The 16,502-nt window shown below is 45.7% G+C and overlaps 1 protein-coding gene across 1 annotated transcript; it reads right to left on the bottom strand.

The window, feature by feature from the left end:
• Positions 1-1,400: 1,400 nt before the first annotated feature.
• On the bottom strand, positions 1,401-15,848 carry LOC133409890 (high-affinity choline transporter 1-like). The gene is made up of 8 exons (XM_061690451.1): positions 15,574-15,848; positions 11,721-11,834; positions 8,429-8,584; positions 7,184-7,332; positions 5,193-5,336; positions 3,817-3,970; positions 3,529-3,746; positions 1,401-2,806 (listed from the first exon to the last, which is right to left on the bottom strand). The coding sequence occupies exons 1-8, from the start codon at positions 15,845-15,847 to the stop codon at positions 2,228-2,230; spliced, it is 1,788 nt and encodes a 595-aa protein (XP_061546435.1). The 5' UTR covers position 15,848; the 3' UTR covers positions 1,401-2,227.
• Between the last annotated feature and the right edge of the window lie 654 nt (positions 15,849-16,502).

Raw genomic sequence — 16,502 nt, 5'->3', positions numbered from 1 at the left:
TGAATGAAAAATATATCCGCGCTGCATTTGATACAATATCCACATAGAACTTGGCAATCAAGGTGGCCATTGTTGCTTTCTTTTAATTAAACAGGTGTCAACAACCCGAAGAAATTCATGGTATGATTTGAGCAGATTATTGGCGAGTTAAAAATGCACAGTCAATTGTTTTTTGTTTGGATGAAGGTCAAACGCGGATGTCGTCGTCACTTTGTTTTACTGAACCAACTCTTGACCACCTTAGACGCTTTGAACAAATGATTTACATACATTTCATATTTTTGGGGTAAATCTTTTGTTGAAGATGCGCTGTTAAGAATGGAGCTGGTCATCGTCACTTTCTTTCTTTTTTTTATCAAACCAACTGCTGTCGACAACTTTCAAAAATGAATGTTACGTTTTGAGCAAATCATTGAAAAAAATGATGTGCAGAATATATAATTTGGGGCTATGAGGACGAACGAGACTTGCGACATCAACAATAAAGCTGGTAGTTATTACTTTGTTTTCATCCGCTAAAGTGTCAACAACCTTGGAAAAAAGAATGTCATGAGCATTTTATAGGAAATAAAAATGTGCTTTGAGCTCATGATTGACAAATTAAAGATGTACATATTTTGGGTTGAGCCCCACATCATCATGAAGAATAAAGCTGGTCGTCGTTACTTGGTTTTGATAAGCCAACTGCTGACAACCTTTGAAAATGGTTCTTTTGAAGAGAGGACTTAAAAAAGTATCTACTGTATGCATATAACTTTGGGTTGAAAAAGAGACTCGCAACGTCAACAATAAAGTTGGTTGTAGTTACTTTGTTTGAATAAACCAACTTGACAACTTTAGAAAATTAATGTGAAACATTGTGTTTGGGGCAGATAATACACAAGACACGCTAAGTCAAAGCGGGCTAACGAAGGGTTTAATGACAAATTATTCTCACTTGTTTGCATAGGCAGTCAGATTTTTGTATTTTTTCTTCCCCGTACATTTAAGTGCTCGTGCTTGAGAGCCCTTCTTATCGCTCCGTCGCGATACAATCAGCTGTTGACAATCAGCTGTTGACAATCACCTACTTGTCTAAGAAGCTGAAATACAATAATAAAAAAAAAAAACAAGAAAAAAAAAACATGTACAACATTTTGTTTTTACTGGCATAAGTCTCACAATCGGCTGGTGGCAAAGTCACTTGACGCTGAACACATTCGCGCACTTTTTTGGCAACAGTGGCCCCCTCCCGCCCCCTTCTGTCCGTGCCTGGAAGTGTCATTGCTGCATAAAATTGCAGAGAGGATGCTGAGCTCTTAAAACAGAGAGCATAGCTGTCGTTTTTTTCCCGTGTACGCCGGTCAGCATACACGCCTATTAAAAAAAAACCAAAAAAACAAAAACAAACAAAACTACAGTAATCCCCTGTATATTCGCGGCTCACTCTTAATCAATTCACTCATTTGTATTATTATTATTATTTTTCCCCCCCCCCCACTCTTTCTGAAATGTCCTGACATGCTACAAGAAACCACCAAAGCCCTGTCTGAATGGGAATTGGTGTCAAGGAAGTATGCTTTGATTTGTATGTCGGGGAGGAGCTAAATTCAGACCGGGTTGTTGCGGAGCGTTTTTGTTGTGTGCGCACATTTTTTTCCCAAATCAAATAGTCGACAAGCCGTCTTTCTTTTTCGCTTTTAAGTGTTAAGGGTAATGTAAAATGAGTTTGAAACGCTATTAAACTGCTTTGGTTTCATAGTTTTTGGTCCAATCAGATTAAAGCCTCAATGTGTTGCTATGTAAATCTAATCTGCCCAGGGCCTTCAGAATCCGCAGTGATGGCCCGTGTAACATAAACTATATTAGTAATGAGAGCGTTTCGTCAGCCAATCACATTCCAAACGTGTCCTCACAGGACAACACACCAACAAGATTGGAATCCGATTGAAGTGCTGAAGCGTGACCTTATTAAAACGTCTCCACGTAGATGCCAAAGATGAGAAACAAAAGCGTGTGGGCTGAATTCGGACCCTGGGCCTTGAGTTTGACACTGCAAAACCAACAAGATTCTTCGATTTTCGATTGCCCGTTGAAAACGCAAAAGAGGAAGGCGGCACGGATCGTCGGTCACGAAGAGTCGGCGCTTCGGGGCGGCTGGGGGAGATGACTGTACTCCGACTAAACTTGCATACATTTTGTTCCTAAACGACTCCACACAGTCGCGTTTAAATCAAAGTCACGCGCTCTAAAAATTGGATTCCAACATGGGCTCGCACACTTGGTTGCTCTCGTTCTGTTCCTTCACGTCCTCGTCCTCGTCCTCGTCGTCGTCGTCGTCGTCTTTGACGCCGTACTTGGAGGCGTCCTGCGTCTCGGCCGAGTCCCGCGTCAGCACTTGAAAGAAGTCCCAGCGCTCGGAGATGACGCCCTTGTGGAAAAGCAGCGAGGTCAGGAAGGAGAAGGACAATATGGCCGCCACCGCCGACAGCATGCAGATGGTGCGGATGGGCCAGATCTGCACGTGCACGCCGTTCACCAGCGCGCAGCCCGGGAAGCGGATGACGGGCGGGACGCCCAGCACGGGCTCGCCGCACAGGACCCGGAAGAGCATTCCGGTCAGGCAGCCCAGGACGGCGCCGTAGCCGTTGGACACGGCGAAGAAGAGGACGCACACCAGCTGCGGCAACATGAGCGTGTAGGTCAGGTCCGAACGCAGCAACCAGATCATCAGCACGCTGTTGTCCAGGAAGGTCAGCGACGTCCCCGCCAGGCCCACCGCCACCACCGACGCGCGGATCACCCACTGCAGCTCCTGCTCCGAAGCCTGCGCGGCGCCGACGACGACCACGACAAACGCAAACGTCGTTAGCCGTTTACCTTGTGTCGACAAGGTGCGAAAGTTCATGTGGTTTTGAGCAAATGAGGGAAGAAATATTCAATATATACCGTACGTACATATTTACATCAGTCTGGGGAGTATGTACAGATTCAGCTGGTCGCTTTTACTTTGTTTTAATAAAGCAAGTGTCGTCAATTATGGGAAATGACTGTTATTTTATGGGGCGGAGTAAAGGTTTTTCACAGCATATTTCTTGACGGCCAGACTCACAACACCATCAGAAAGAGAGCTGGTCGTCATTACTTTCGTTGTAATTAACCTGGTGTTGACAACCTGAGAAAATGTGTTATGTTTTGAGCAGATGAGTGGGAAAATATAGAGTATGTCGTTTATGTATGTAGATCTACACATCATTTGGGTTTTTTTTCTTTATGTAGAGATTCATAATGTCAACAATAAAGCCAGCCACTGTCACTTTGTTTGAATAAGTGTCGACAACATAGAAAATGGAACGGCCATGTTTTGGAGAGATGACTGACAAATTGAAGACATATCGTTTGGGGGGGGAAGAGCAAACACAACAGTATCATCAACAGTAAAGCTGTTTTCTTTTTTTTTTTAACTCAACAAAGTCTCGACAATTTGGGGAAATTGGGGAAAACTATTCTTGGGGCATAGGACTGAGAGTTTTTTGCTTCCCTCCTCACCTGCGTCCTGAGGATGTTCTTGTAGATGTTGGAGGTGAAGATGGAGGCGGCGGACAGCAGGGCCGAGTCGGTGGACGACATGACGGCGGCCGCCACGGCGCCGATGCCCACGATGGAGATGTACTGAGGGGTGAGGTGCTGCAGCACGATGGGCAGCACCAGGCCCGTCTGGCCTCGCTCGAACGGAGACGGAGAACCGTAAGACGTCATGTTCCAGTCTGGGAAAGCGCGCAAATCAAAAGACTTTTCAATATGATTCCGCCACACGTCGATCATCGCTCGCCTCACCCGTGGAGGCGGCCGCCGCGCCCAGCAGGATGGGCGGAATTCCCAGCGTGGGGACGATGAAGGCGGCGGCGAAACAGCTGATCTTGGCCGTGGTGGACGAGGCGGCGGACAAAGTCCTCTGGTGGAAGTTCTGAAGGCCCAGGTTGCCCAAGCCCTGGACGAGAAGACGGGGAAAAAAAGTGAAGGCAAGAGGAGGCGAGGAGATGGATGGCTGGATCACCTTAACGCGGCGCCGCCTTGAGATAAGCGTGACCTGACCGACAAGTCTTTCGAGCTCGGAGCCCTCCTTGGGAGGATTTGTAGGCTTTGACTTGCGAGCAACAATTTGAGATCAGAGCGCCGGACGGTGCCAGTGAGCGCAAGTCGCTTCACCACAAAAGGCAGTTTGGGCCGATTGGGAACAATTCTTCCCCCCAAAAAAAAGAGGCTTCGAGCTGCAAGCCGACGTTTACGGTCGAGCTCAACATCGAGCAAAAAGAATTGTGATGCTTTAAGAACCTGAGATTTGAATACAGACAATTAGACAATTCAACAATATTCACAGGCATACGTTCTTCACCCTCTGCGAGAAACGCATAATATGACTGCAGGATACCGAGTTTCTTACAGTCGTCGTGAAACTCGGCTACATTTGTGTCTGCGTGACTGTATTATACTGCCCTCCGGTGGCAAAGTCGCACACGCCAGAAGGAGCAGCAGCGAATAAATCGTAATGCATGAACGGTTTAAGTCTTTAAATTGGATAGAATTATGTTATTATTTGATGTTTTTTATGACGTGCAATATTATAGAGGTCCATTTACCTCATTAAAAAACACATGACGAGAATTTCTTGTTTTTTTGGGGGCGGAGGGGGGTTGGAAACTGCATCGGATAAACGCCATTTCCACCCATTTCAATGGCGAAAGATGATTTGATGTTTATTTTGATTTACCAGTGTGGTCATGGAACAAATAAAAGTCGTATCTCAAAGCGCCACCAAAAATAGGTAAATATGCAATAGCCACACATACTGTAAGCACTTGTGTTAATAATATAGTACAAGCAGCAAACTACAAACATGGGGAGCAATTTCGCCAGATTGTAATCTCATCTAAACAAGAAAAGCCAATTAAGATGTCGCTATGTGGTTAGCAATAAATGAAAAAGTCTAAATAGGCCAGAGTAATATTGTGCAGCTAGTGCAAGGTGTGCCTTTGTTATTGACGGTGCCATGTGACATACCGGTGAATTCTAATGCACCCAATATGTATGAAACATATGTAATTGTGTAACTAACTCCTCATAATATAGTCACGGTCAAACAACGAGTGCCAAAAGTATGACTCACGTACGGAATCTAAAAGCAAGCATCTCTATTTCCCGCTCACGCTCACCAGGATCAAGAAGTTATCGATCCAGCGCCACACTCGGTTGTCCTCCAGCGTGCCGAGCCAGGGCGGCTGGAAGGTGTAGTTGGACGCCGTCCGCGTGATGTCCGTCACGGCCGGGCTCAGCAGCGCGAAGGGAACGCACAGCCACTGCGGGAGTTTCAACCGCGACATCTTTACCTCGCTCCTCATCCACATGACGCTGAAAGCGATTCAGCTAATGATGTATTTTCAAGTACAAACAGAAGTTAGACAATTTGGAGTTCGACCAACGCAAATCCGCTGCGGGGGTTTGAACAACGATGACGGCTTGTTAGCGTGCTTCTTGCCGGAGGGTTTAAACTACAACAGGGTGGTAAACCTCTCAAAACGATGCAGAGAAAGGTCCGCATCACGGTCGGCAGCGGCGGAAGTTAAGACCGGCTGCGGACAGCTAGATGCGCAACGTAATGTATAGTAAGTGCACAACAAAGAGTCTTTTGTGATATATGCATTCAAAACAATCAAATAAAATACATCAATAAATAAATGGCGAATAGGAAAGTAGTACGCGGTGCTTTGATGGGGTAGGAAGCAGCGTCCTCACACTTCTGGTGTATTGTTTTCAAAATCAAATCTGTAAGCCGTTTATTTTTGCTCGAAGTCAAACGCGGAGAATATTTGTGGTAGTGTAAATCCATTCAGAAGCCTTCAGATGAATCTGAAAAGATATGTGCGGGTGGGATTTTTAGTGAGTCATACACCTCTGCAGTGGAAAGCTACTTTGGTGTTTTGGGACCTTTATGGCTGTAAAACAGGGATGACTGAATGGATAGCAGATGAACGACAGGCAGATAAATCATTGTGTGACAATTACATTTTTACAAATTGGTTGGTGGTTGCATCCTGAGACATAAGAGCAGCAACAACAGCAACACGAAACGCCACCAACAACAACAACATCATCATCAAGGCCAACGGCCCCAACAACCATGGCAACAACACCGCTGGTGCCAGCAACACCAAAAACAACAACAATAGTAACAACAAACACCAACACCATCATCAATGCCAACATCGCCACCAACAGCAGCAACAACAACAGCAACACCATCATCAATGTCAACACCACCACCACCGACAACAACACAACCAAAAACAACAACACACTAACAAAAACAACCCCAACCACCAACAGCAACACCACAACAACAAAAACAGCCGCCACCAACAACAACAACACACTAACAAAAACAACCACCAACAACAACACACAAACCACAACAGCCACCACCCCCAACAACAACACACTAACAAAATCCACCCTCACCAACAACAACAACACACTAACAAAATCCACCCTCACCAACAACAACAACACACTAACAAAAACAGCCACCACCACCAACAACAACACACTGACAAAAACAACCACCACCAACAACAGTAACAACAACACAACCGACAACAACACCCAACAACAGCAACATCATCAATGTCAACACCACCACCAACAACAACAACAACACAACCAAAAACAACAACACACTAGCAAAAACAACCACCTCTATCACCAACAACAACACCACATCAACAACACTAACACACTAACCCCGCAACCAAAAATAACAGCCACCAACAACAACGCAACCAAGAACAACACCTAACAACAGCAACACCATCAATGTCAACAACACCACCACCAACAACAACCCTAGGAAAAACAACCACCTCTATCACCAGCAATAACACCACATACACAAGACACGAACAAAAAGCAACCACCACCACTACCAACAACAACACCGCAACCAAAAACAACAGCCACCAACAACAGCCAGAAAAACAAGAACAATCACCAACACCCAGCCGACCGGGGGCGGGGTTACACGAGGGGATGTCGTCAATCCTTGCCGACCGTGGGCCTACGAAGCCCTTTGAGACTCTTTTGTGATTTGCGATAACCTCGACTTGACACCGCCGCCGCCACGACAACCAGAACGCCAGCAGCTACTCACCAGGCTGATGAAGATGAGCACCAGCTGGATGATGTCCGTGTAGGCCACCGAGTAGAGTCCGCCCAGCAGCGTGTACGTGATGGCCACGGCGGCCGAGATCCAGATGCTCACCGTGTACGACAGATCCAGGATCACGCTCATGGTCACGCCTGTTGCACACACGTTTTTACATTTACATTTGACAACCCTTTCAGCTTGCTCCAGGACGCTTTTGGACATGGACAGACATTACAGGTCTTTTTCCCCCCCCTTGCTTCTTTTCTCCATAAAGTTTTTATCCAAGGTCAGTTAGTCATTAGTACACAATACTCTTCGTGTTATTTTTTGTAACCCTTTAAATTCCAGTTCGTTTACACAATGTGCATTAACACAAACACAAAACGATTAAAAACACAAAGGAAGCGAGGCGGACACGAATGTCCAGCGTAGAGAGAGCCCAGAGGGTCAAAAAAAAAAAACAACAACACGACCAACCGACCGCTGGTTCTCACTTTACTGAGAACCAGCGGTAAGTAGACAGGAACCATAACAATAACTCTCAGCAACACAGTTGGATTATGTGACCTGGTGAGCACAATAACACAGATGCCATGTTTTCCTTGTCAGTTATTACTCATCATTTGTGCCACGAGAGCGCTGTCACTCAGTCGGGGCTACAAAAACACCCGCCGCTTAACCCATAAACACTCTTTCATTTACCACAAAGTACTCTTTTCTTTTCTGGTGGCGAATATTGTTACACGCATTGATATCGATCAAATGTCTGCAGGCAGGTCGGCATTCCGAACGAGAATCTGTTCTCAGTTGCCTTACCCGGAGGAATAAAGTTTGAATAAATAAGAAGAAGAACTTCAGAAGTCTCCCCACTAAAACAAACCCATTCATATTATTTCATTCCCTCAACCGATGAGAATCCATCGGAATCGGATTATTCTTATCGATTCCCATTCCCGTTGAACCAAGTACATTTCCAAAATAATCTTCCCGACTTTCGCCCCCGCCGACGAGCTGTAACTCGTGAGTATCGCGCTTTTGCGGAATTAGCAACACAGCTAAACGTGTCGGCGCCCTAAATTCCATCTCGTTTGGCGTCGCTGGGCGGACGGGACGACGGGCGCGGGAAAACACCGCACACACATTCGCTGTATATAGACAAGCTATAAGCGGACGTATGCGTCGGAGTCCACGCGTGCGGCGCGCAGCTGCCGTGGCGCGCACGAGTATCGCGTGCGGAGGCATTCTTACCTAATCCAATCAGCGTGCCCGTCACCCACATAATCTCGGAGACGAGCGCGGCCAGAGACAGGGCGGCCGTGGCCGCTTTGCCGTACTTGATGTGGAACGGGTCCATCATGGTCACGTACTTGCTGTTGCGCATCGGCTCGGCGAAGAACAGGCCGCCTTCGGGTCGCAAAAAAAAGACAAAGAGAGAAATTGCGTCGGGGGTTTAATTGCGCGCCGTCGGCTGGAATTCGACATTATGACGGCAAGCGTGCGATCGTTGACAGCGAATCGTGCTTCTTTCCCTTTCGGCGTGTCGTCCTTTTCCACGTGAGCCCGTCTCCTCCATCGTCCTCTCGAACACCAACTGCCCCCATGTTTGCCCTCACCGTAAGCCTTGTTGACAGCCCGCACCCGGGCTTGAAACCCCAACCTCGGCTTGAAACCTTTTTATTATTATTCGTCGGTTTATTTGAAAGGGGACAATGCAATGTCATAAAACACATGAAGTACACATGGTTAAAAAAGCCAGAAGGCTAGTTTTCATCTGTAGTCCCTTGGCCATGATGTCAAAAAGCAGTAAAATACATGTACAAGACAATATAATACAGGATACATAATCAAACTATACTATTAAGAGAGAAGAAAACCACCAATTTTTTGATCATAACAAAAAAAAAAAAACCAACAACAACATAACATACTTGTCTTTTAGTGTTGGCAGCTATAGGTGTTAACTAGCCCCATTTTGCGTTTTTTTGTGAAGGCCTCGTATGTTGTAAGCAGTTTCACCTCCTTCCGCTCACCGGCGCTCCTCACCGACCAGGCTGACTTAGTGAAAGTGCTCCCGCGCAGAGGAACGCGACGGTCGCCTCTGACAGAGCCTCCAGTGACACGCTCAGAGCTTTTCTTTGAGGAGCTGGGGCCAAATGCGTGACCTTAACATGGCCTTAACCTTTGTTTAAAGCCCTACTTGTAAACACATTTTTACCCTGGCTGGAAACTTGAATTTAGCACCCTAACTCTGATTTGAAATACTAACATGGCCTCGAAACCCTTGTTTGAAACCCTAGCCCAGGCTTGAAACCTGAATTTAGAACCCTTACACTGGTTTGAAATCCTAATTTGAAACCTTAACCTAGACTTGAAACCCTAGACTAGACTTGAAACCTTAACTCCTCTTTAGAACCCTAACAACATACTACAAACCCAAACCCTAGCTATATAACCTAATTTGAAACCTTAATCCTTGTTTGGAACCCTAATTCAAAACCCGACTCTAGATTTGAAACCCCAATTTTAAACCCTAACCAAGGCCTGAAACCTTAATTTGAAACCGTAACTCTTGTTTGAAACCCTAATTGCTTGAAACAATCATTTGAAACCATAACCCGCTCAAACAACAACATTTTAACAGTGAACTTCTACCAGGAGTGACAAATAAACAGCTTTGCATCTTATTTCGAGAAATGTGCGAGTCGTCGTTTCCTTTCCTCAAAGTGATGTTATGCGATAGTCTTCCGCTTCTCGACAGCGCGAACGTGAGAAAAGGCGCAACGGAACACTTTCAAAGTGTCTTTGACATGCTTTGTTCGGTGTGTGCAGAATGTGCCTCTGCTCAGTAAAAAAGGTTGGGAAAATTGGAGTTAAGGAACCGTTACATAATACATGAGACGCTGCGAGGAACTACTAAAGACACACACACACGCGCGCGCACACACGGGGAGAGAAAATGTCCGCTGATCAAGAGTAAGAGGATCAATCATGTGACATTCATGTGGCGAAGGAATGTCCGCTAATCTGCACGTCCAGTACGTGACCTTACGCAACGTGTCGTCTGAGTGCGCTTATGTCGTGTCGCGTACGGCCCGCCGCATTTCTTTCTTTCTTTTTTTAATCCCGCCCACCCAGCGTTTATGTGGTCGAGACTCCTTTAATATCTGCTCGTTTCGTCGGCCATCCATTGTTGAATCGCTGTCGTGTCGACATGCTATTAGCATAAACGCCATGTGGCTATATTTCATGCATTTGGTAATTCTATGCTAAAAATGGACTTCTGCTACATTCAGTCCTATCATCCAAATGGACAGTTTCAGTACAATAAAACAATGACATAAAAAAAAAAAATGGTTTTTAAATCCTCTGAGATGAGCGAATACACTTTTTGAGTCGTTCAGTATTTGCGGGCCAACTCTCAGATTTAGAGTTGGCCCGTTTATTTGATCTTTCATTCATTTATTTCGAATGATAAGACATTGATATAAAATATAAAATACAGATGAAATAAAAGAACAATAACATAAAAAAAGGTTTGACTTTTCTTCATGTATGACACGGATACCGACGCTTTTTGATGATCCCGCTACGGCTGTATTGTGATACTGCTTTATATCGAGAACCTTGTAGATTTTCAACATCTCAATGGATATGATTTTCATAACAGGTGAAAATCATATCGGAAAATGGTTTTCTTCCATTATATCACTGTGTCAATATATCAACCATCGCAATATCGAAACATATGCCTCGCTGTGTTCTCGCCCTCACGCCGCTCTGTCGCTTTAAGAGATTTCCAGTGTGACCTTGGAAGCTATCAGTAAAGCACTCGAAGGTCATAACAATGAAGAGCACATAAGCAGGCTGAATACGTCGGCATTGTAAATCTGTTCAAATGTTATTGTGTCAGGCATTCACGTTATTCTGCTCTAAAAAAAAAAAATCTTTTGATTATGTCGCCACTTTTTTGCCCTCCTACAAGTCCTCCAGAATTCCACATTTTCCACCTCCACCAAACTTCATGATTGTTATTAATACACCACTATTTGGAGTTCTACCCCTTCCACATTTCTCCACTGTGAAAATATTCACCTCGTTCAGAACCACGAAAAATATTTCCCACTCCGCATGTAACTTATCCTTCCATATTTCATATATTCCAACTTGAGACTGTTTTACAAACGGACCTACTCCTGCCACATTTCTCACGTTTTCGTCCCCAACAGAAATGGCATTCTGTCATGATTATTGTTACGGTCGGGATCACGTGCTACTTCCAGCCAGGCTTTGTGGTCCCACTTTTTATTCGCGTCAGCCCCGGACCTCGTAAACCCTATTTGGACTCGGACGCCAACACGACTTAAGTGTTCTTAAGGACACAAATCCTCCTGTTGTGATGGCGCGAGGAGACTCTCCTTGTTTGGACGTCACCGCTTCGGTTTTTCGGGGGTATTTTTCGTCGCGCTTTGAGCAAATGTCGCGACGGCGGCGAGCGAAAGGCGCTGAGCCGCCACGGCGTGCCCTAAAAAGGAGCGCTCACCGAAGATGAAGCACACGGTGGCCGTGACGGGCATGACGGCCCAGATGAGCCCCATGGACGGGTTGTACACGGCCTCGGCGGTGCCCACGATGAACCCGCCGCCGACCCACGTGGCTGTGGAGACAAGCGTGCGCGCGCACGCACACACACACACACACACACACACACACACACATACACACACACACACACACACGCACACATCATATTTAGCCTTTTGATAACGTGTACTAATTGGACCTTCATACATAATTCATATATCATATTTACATCATCTTTAATGCCTATACAGTTCTTATACACCATTCATCATATTTTATGTATGTACAGGACCTACAGAAACGTAAAGTGAAAGTTCATGTCCACGCAACCAATCAGGACGCCGGACCAGAGTCATGTGACTTTCAGTCTTCAGTGAGATGTTGGATTTGTGAAGAATTTGGGAATTTTCCAAACAAAGATGCGCTGTTGAGTGCCGTCCACTAATACATTATTAACTGGTAAACTGTGACCGGTTAACCGTTACTTACCATTATTCACCGGTAAACATTTTAAAGTAGCGTTTTGTGAAACCGGTACTTTCATATCGTCAAATCTTTTTGACATTCAACTACTTCCATATTTGTTATCTGATTCAAGTCATTGTCACCTTCCCCCAAAATGTCCACATTTTCCGCCCCAAAAATCCCATTCATTCCCAATGACATATTCAACCCAAAAGTTTCCCCGTCGGTTCATCGTGTTCAGCTCGTTCAAATTCAAATCGGCCTTGGGAACCATTTTCAAGATTCGAAGAAGTCTTTTCACGATTTCCGCAAGGCCCCACAGTATGTCGGTGACTGACGTTCCTCAGAAGCAGAAGGTTCAATCTCCAAGTAGAACTTCGAATAACGCCGAACCTATGAAGATTGAAATCATGACGACGATCTACGGAGGCTCCCGTCCACACCCGAAAATTATTCCACGCAGAAGATTCGGAAATAACTCTCAAAACACGGGAGATCTTCGAGCTCCGTTTTCTCCAAATGAGCAAAAACTGCTTCATTCCTAGCCAACGATTTTGTGAGTAAATTGAGACGAGACGAGATCATCATGATTTCACTCTTCCTACTTTTTTGTGATATTTTTGTTTGGTGGTGTGTCGTGAGAGTTTTCTCATCGTCAATAAAGATTGGGAAACACGGCAATAGGATTTCGAAGAAAAGCGATCACACAAGAGAATCGTATTAGCTTTGTGTTCAACCGAACAGGTCCACATTTCACGTGGCAGTTCGTACATTTGGGAGTAAATTGAGACGAGATCGGGAGATTTTTCTCATAATTTCATCAAATATCTGCCAAATGCTGTCATGTACATATTTAAAATTCTCTATACATCGCATCGAATATATTCATAACATTTAACATATCAGTATCATATTTACGGCATATTTAAGACCTATATCTGATTTAGCACAAGTGTGTTTGTTTTTCGGGGTGCGGATGCGTGCGCGCGCTCAGCACGCGGGAATCGACGAATCGCGCGAAACCGATCGATCGTGTCCGGAAGCCAAAGGGGGCCAAACGGAGCGCAGTACTCGGTTTGCGAGCGGCGGAGGCGCCGCCGCGATGGCCGGAACGAATACTGCCCAGTACGGTACGCAAAGTACTGTACCGACTTCCCGTGGAAAGGGTCTCGCTCCCCTTCAACGCTCGCAGTCCACGACGCCAATTTGTCCTGCTAATTTTAGGTTCGGCAACAATTTTGCAAGACGAAACTAACGAAGGTATTTCAACGTCCTGACCCCGTTAACTTTGCTCTTTGAGCTCCGGGGTGTTAAGTGTAAATCTAATACTTCATGAGAACATCATTCAAAGGTTGCGCTAAAGTTGAAAGTGCTCCGCACTTCTAACGTGTCACATTTACGTTGTATTTAATTTGTATCCACCCTTAAAGCATCATTTTTTTTCTTTCAAATAAATTTCGATGTGCTAATGTACCTTATGTAGATACTGTGGTTATAAAAATTCTACACACCCCGGTTATTGTGATTTAAAAAAAAAAACACACACACAAAAAAAAAAACCAGCAAGATAAATGACTCCATCACTTTTTGCCATCATTAATGAACAACTTCAAAATTTTTTCAAGAAGGGAATGAAATACAAATATGACACTGAAATAATGTGGTTGCACAAGTGTGCACACCCTCTTATAACTGGGATGTGACTGCGTTCAGAATGAACCAATCACATTCAAATTCACTTTCGAGGGGAGTCAACACACCTGGCCACTTTGAAAGTGCCTCTGCCTAACCCCAAATCATTGTCAGCTGTTCTAGTAGGCTTTTCCCGACCATGTTTTTTGCTTCCCTGAAAGTTTTGTGTTCACATTTGGAACTGTTCATAATTCCCTCCACCTTGACGAAGGCCCCGGTTCCAGCTGAAGTAAAACTAGTAATGATGCTGCCAGCGCCATGCTTCCCTGTTGCCATGGTGTTGTTTTTGCGCCAAGCATACCTTTCGGAATTACGGCCCAAAAAGTTCAGCCTCGTGTGTTTTTGCCAAATGTAGCCAAGTTCGGATGTTTCAGGCGCCCGTCTTGCCACCCTAGCCCATAGCCCAGATATAGAAGACGAGAGTTTGTCGCTCACGCGTACTTAACAGCCATTACTTGCCAGAAATTCCTGCAGCTCCTTCAGCGTTGATGTCCGCCTCTTGGCAGCCTTCCTAACTCGTTTCCTTGTCGTCTTTTCATCAATTTCGGAGGGAAGTCCAGTTCTTGGAAATGTCTCTGTCGTGCAATATTTTCTCCACTTGATGATGACGGCCTTTACTGTGTACCTAGGCATATTTCGTGCCTTAAACAATTCTTTTTGCCCCCTTCTCTCGACTGACACCGTGGGGCAGCAAGATACCTCTGATGCTTTGGACGTTCTCTACAGACTGTGGCTTGTGCTGTAAGATGCAACGGCAAAAATGTCACGAAACGCCTACAAGAACACCTGAACTTTATTTGGGGTTAATCAGAGGCACGTTCTAAGTTGGCAGGTGTGCGCTGCCCCCATTTAACGTTTGAGTTTGAATGTGACCGCGAAAGTGGGAACACAGCCACATCCCCAGTGATAAGAGAGTGTGCATACTTGTGCAACCACATTATCTTAGTTATTTATTTTGACTTCCCCTCTATAAAAGATGTTTTGTTCCCCCCAGTTGAGTTGTACAAGTTATAGGGGACATTAATGATGTAAAAAAGTGGCGAAAGGATCTTGGGGTCCGTTTTGTAGATCACCCCAAAAAACTGAAGAGGCGTGTGTAGACATATATATATATATATATATATAATTAATATACACATTTAATAATAATTCATATATACCCACTGTATTGAATCTACGTATCTCTAACGTACCTTATTTACACGATCGTGAACGTCTATCCGCCTGTAATGTGTTTTTCTTGCATGTATAAGCTTTTGGTCTCGATTTACTGGTTGCATTCCCGCCGCCATTAGAACTCGCGTCATGTTCTGCGTGTCTCTAATCGGTACCGTTTTCACACGTGTACCTCTTTGATGTCCTATTTAATGCCCATGCATTACTACATCCTATTTCGCATCCATACACCTGTAGTGCAACTGAATGTCATATACGTACCATTTTCACATCCTATTTCAGTCTTGCACAGGCGCGTACCTGTAATGTAGCGCGTTTTCCATATTTCATGCCGTCTATGGGCCTCAAACGGCGCAATGAGAGTTGAGTCGTCACGCGCGGGAGGAGGTGAAACGGAGGTCGAATTCGGATTCACTTGACACATTTGACGGCGGCAAAAACACCGAGAATCCTCGGCGGCGCCGGTGGTGTGTACTCGCCCGTCATGGTGAAGATGCCGACGGCCAGGTTGATGCCGCGGTTGCCGAGCAGCGCCATCTCCGTCTGGTCTCCGCGGCCCTTCTTGGCCTCCCGCTTGGACTTGAAGGAGGCCCACACGCCGATGGCGAGCACCAGCAGGTAGAAGAACATCATGACGCTCACGCCGGGGATGTTGAGGGCCATGATGGACGAGCGGGAGGACGACGACGACGCAGCGACCGAGACACCGAGAGACCGAGCCTTAGTGGCGGCGGCTCGGCGAACACCCCACATCCCCACCCCGCACCGCACCGCACCGCACCTCACCCTCCCATCCCCTCCCCTCCCCTCCCCTCCCCTCCCCTCCCCTTCCCTTCCCTTCCCTTCCCTTCCCTTCCCTTCCCTTCCCTTCCCTTCCCTTCCCTTCCCTTCCCTTCCCTTCCCTTCCCTCCCCCAACGCCGCCTCGCGCCGGGCGAGGGGGAGGCGGGAAGGAGGCAGGGAGGGGAGGGGTGCGGGTCGGGTCGGCCCCGCCCACGGCCGCCGCTGCGCCAATCGGAGGCCTGCCCGGGCGCCGCGTCACAGCCGCAAAACGCTCCGTTGACTTTAGTCCTGTGTGAGCCGCCCCGAGGTGACGAAAAAAAATAAATACAAAAATAGAAATCAAGAAATCCAACAGGCAGCGAGGAGGGCTGCTAAAAAAAAAAAAAAATCAAACATAAAAATCAAGAAATACACCAGGCAGGGAGGAGGGCTAAAAAAAATAAATAATAATAATACAAAAATACAAATTGAAAAAAATAAATCAATCAAGAAATCCAACAGGCAGGGAAGAGGGCTGCTAAAAAACAAAACAAAAAATCAAACATAAAAATCAAGAAATACACCAGGCAGGGAGGAGGGCTAAAAATAATAATAATAATAATAAAAAAATACAAATTGAAAAAAACA

Source organism: Phycodurus eques, chromosome 11 (genome assembly GCF_024500275.1).
Source record: "Phycodurus eques isolate BA_2022a chromosome 11, UOR_Pequ_1.1, whole genome shotgun sequence".
In the NCBI taxonomy this organism is placed as follows: domain Eukaryota; kingdom Metazoa; phylum Chordata; class Actinopteri; order Syngnathiformes; family Syngnathidae; genus Phycodurus; species Phycodurus eques.
The sequence above is the reverse complement of the archived record's forward strand: the minus strand, read 5'-3'. Positions and strand labels throughout refer to the sequence as shown.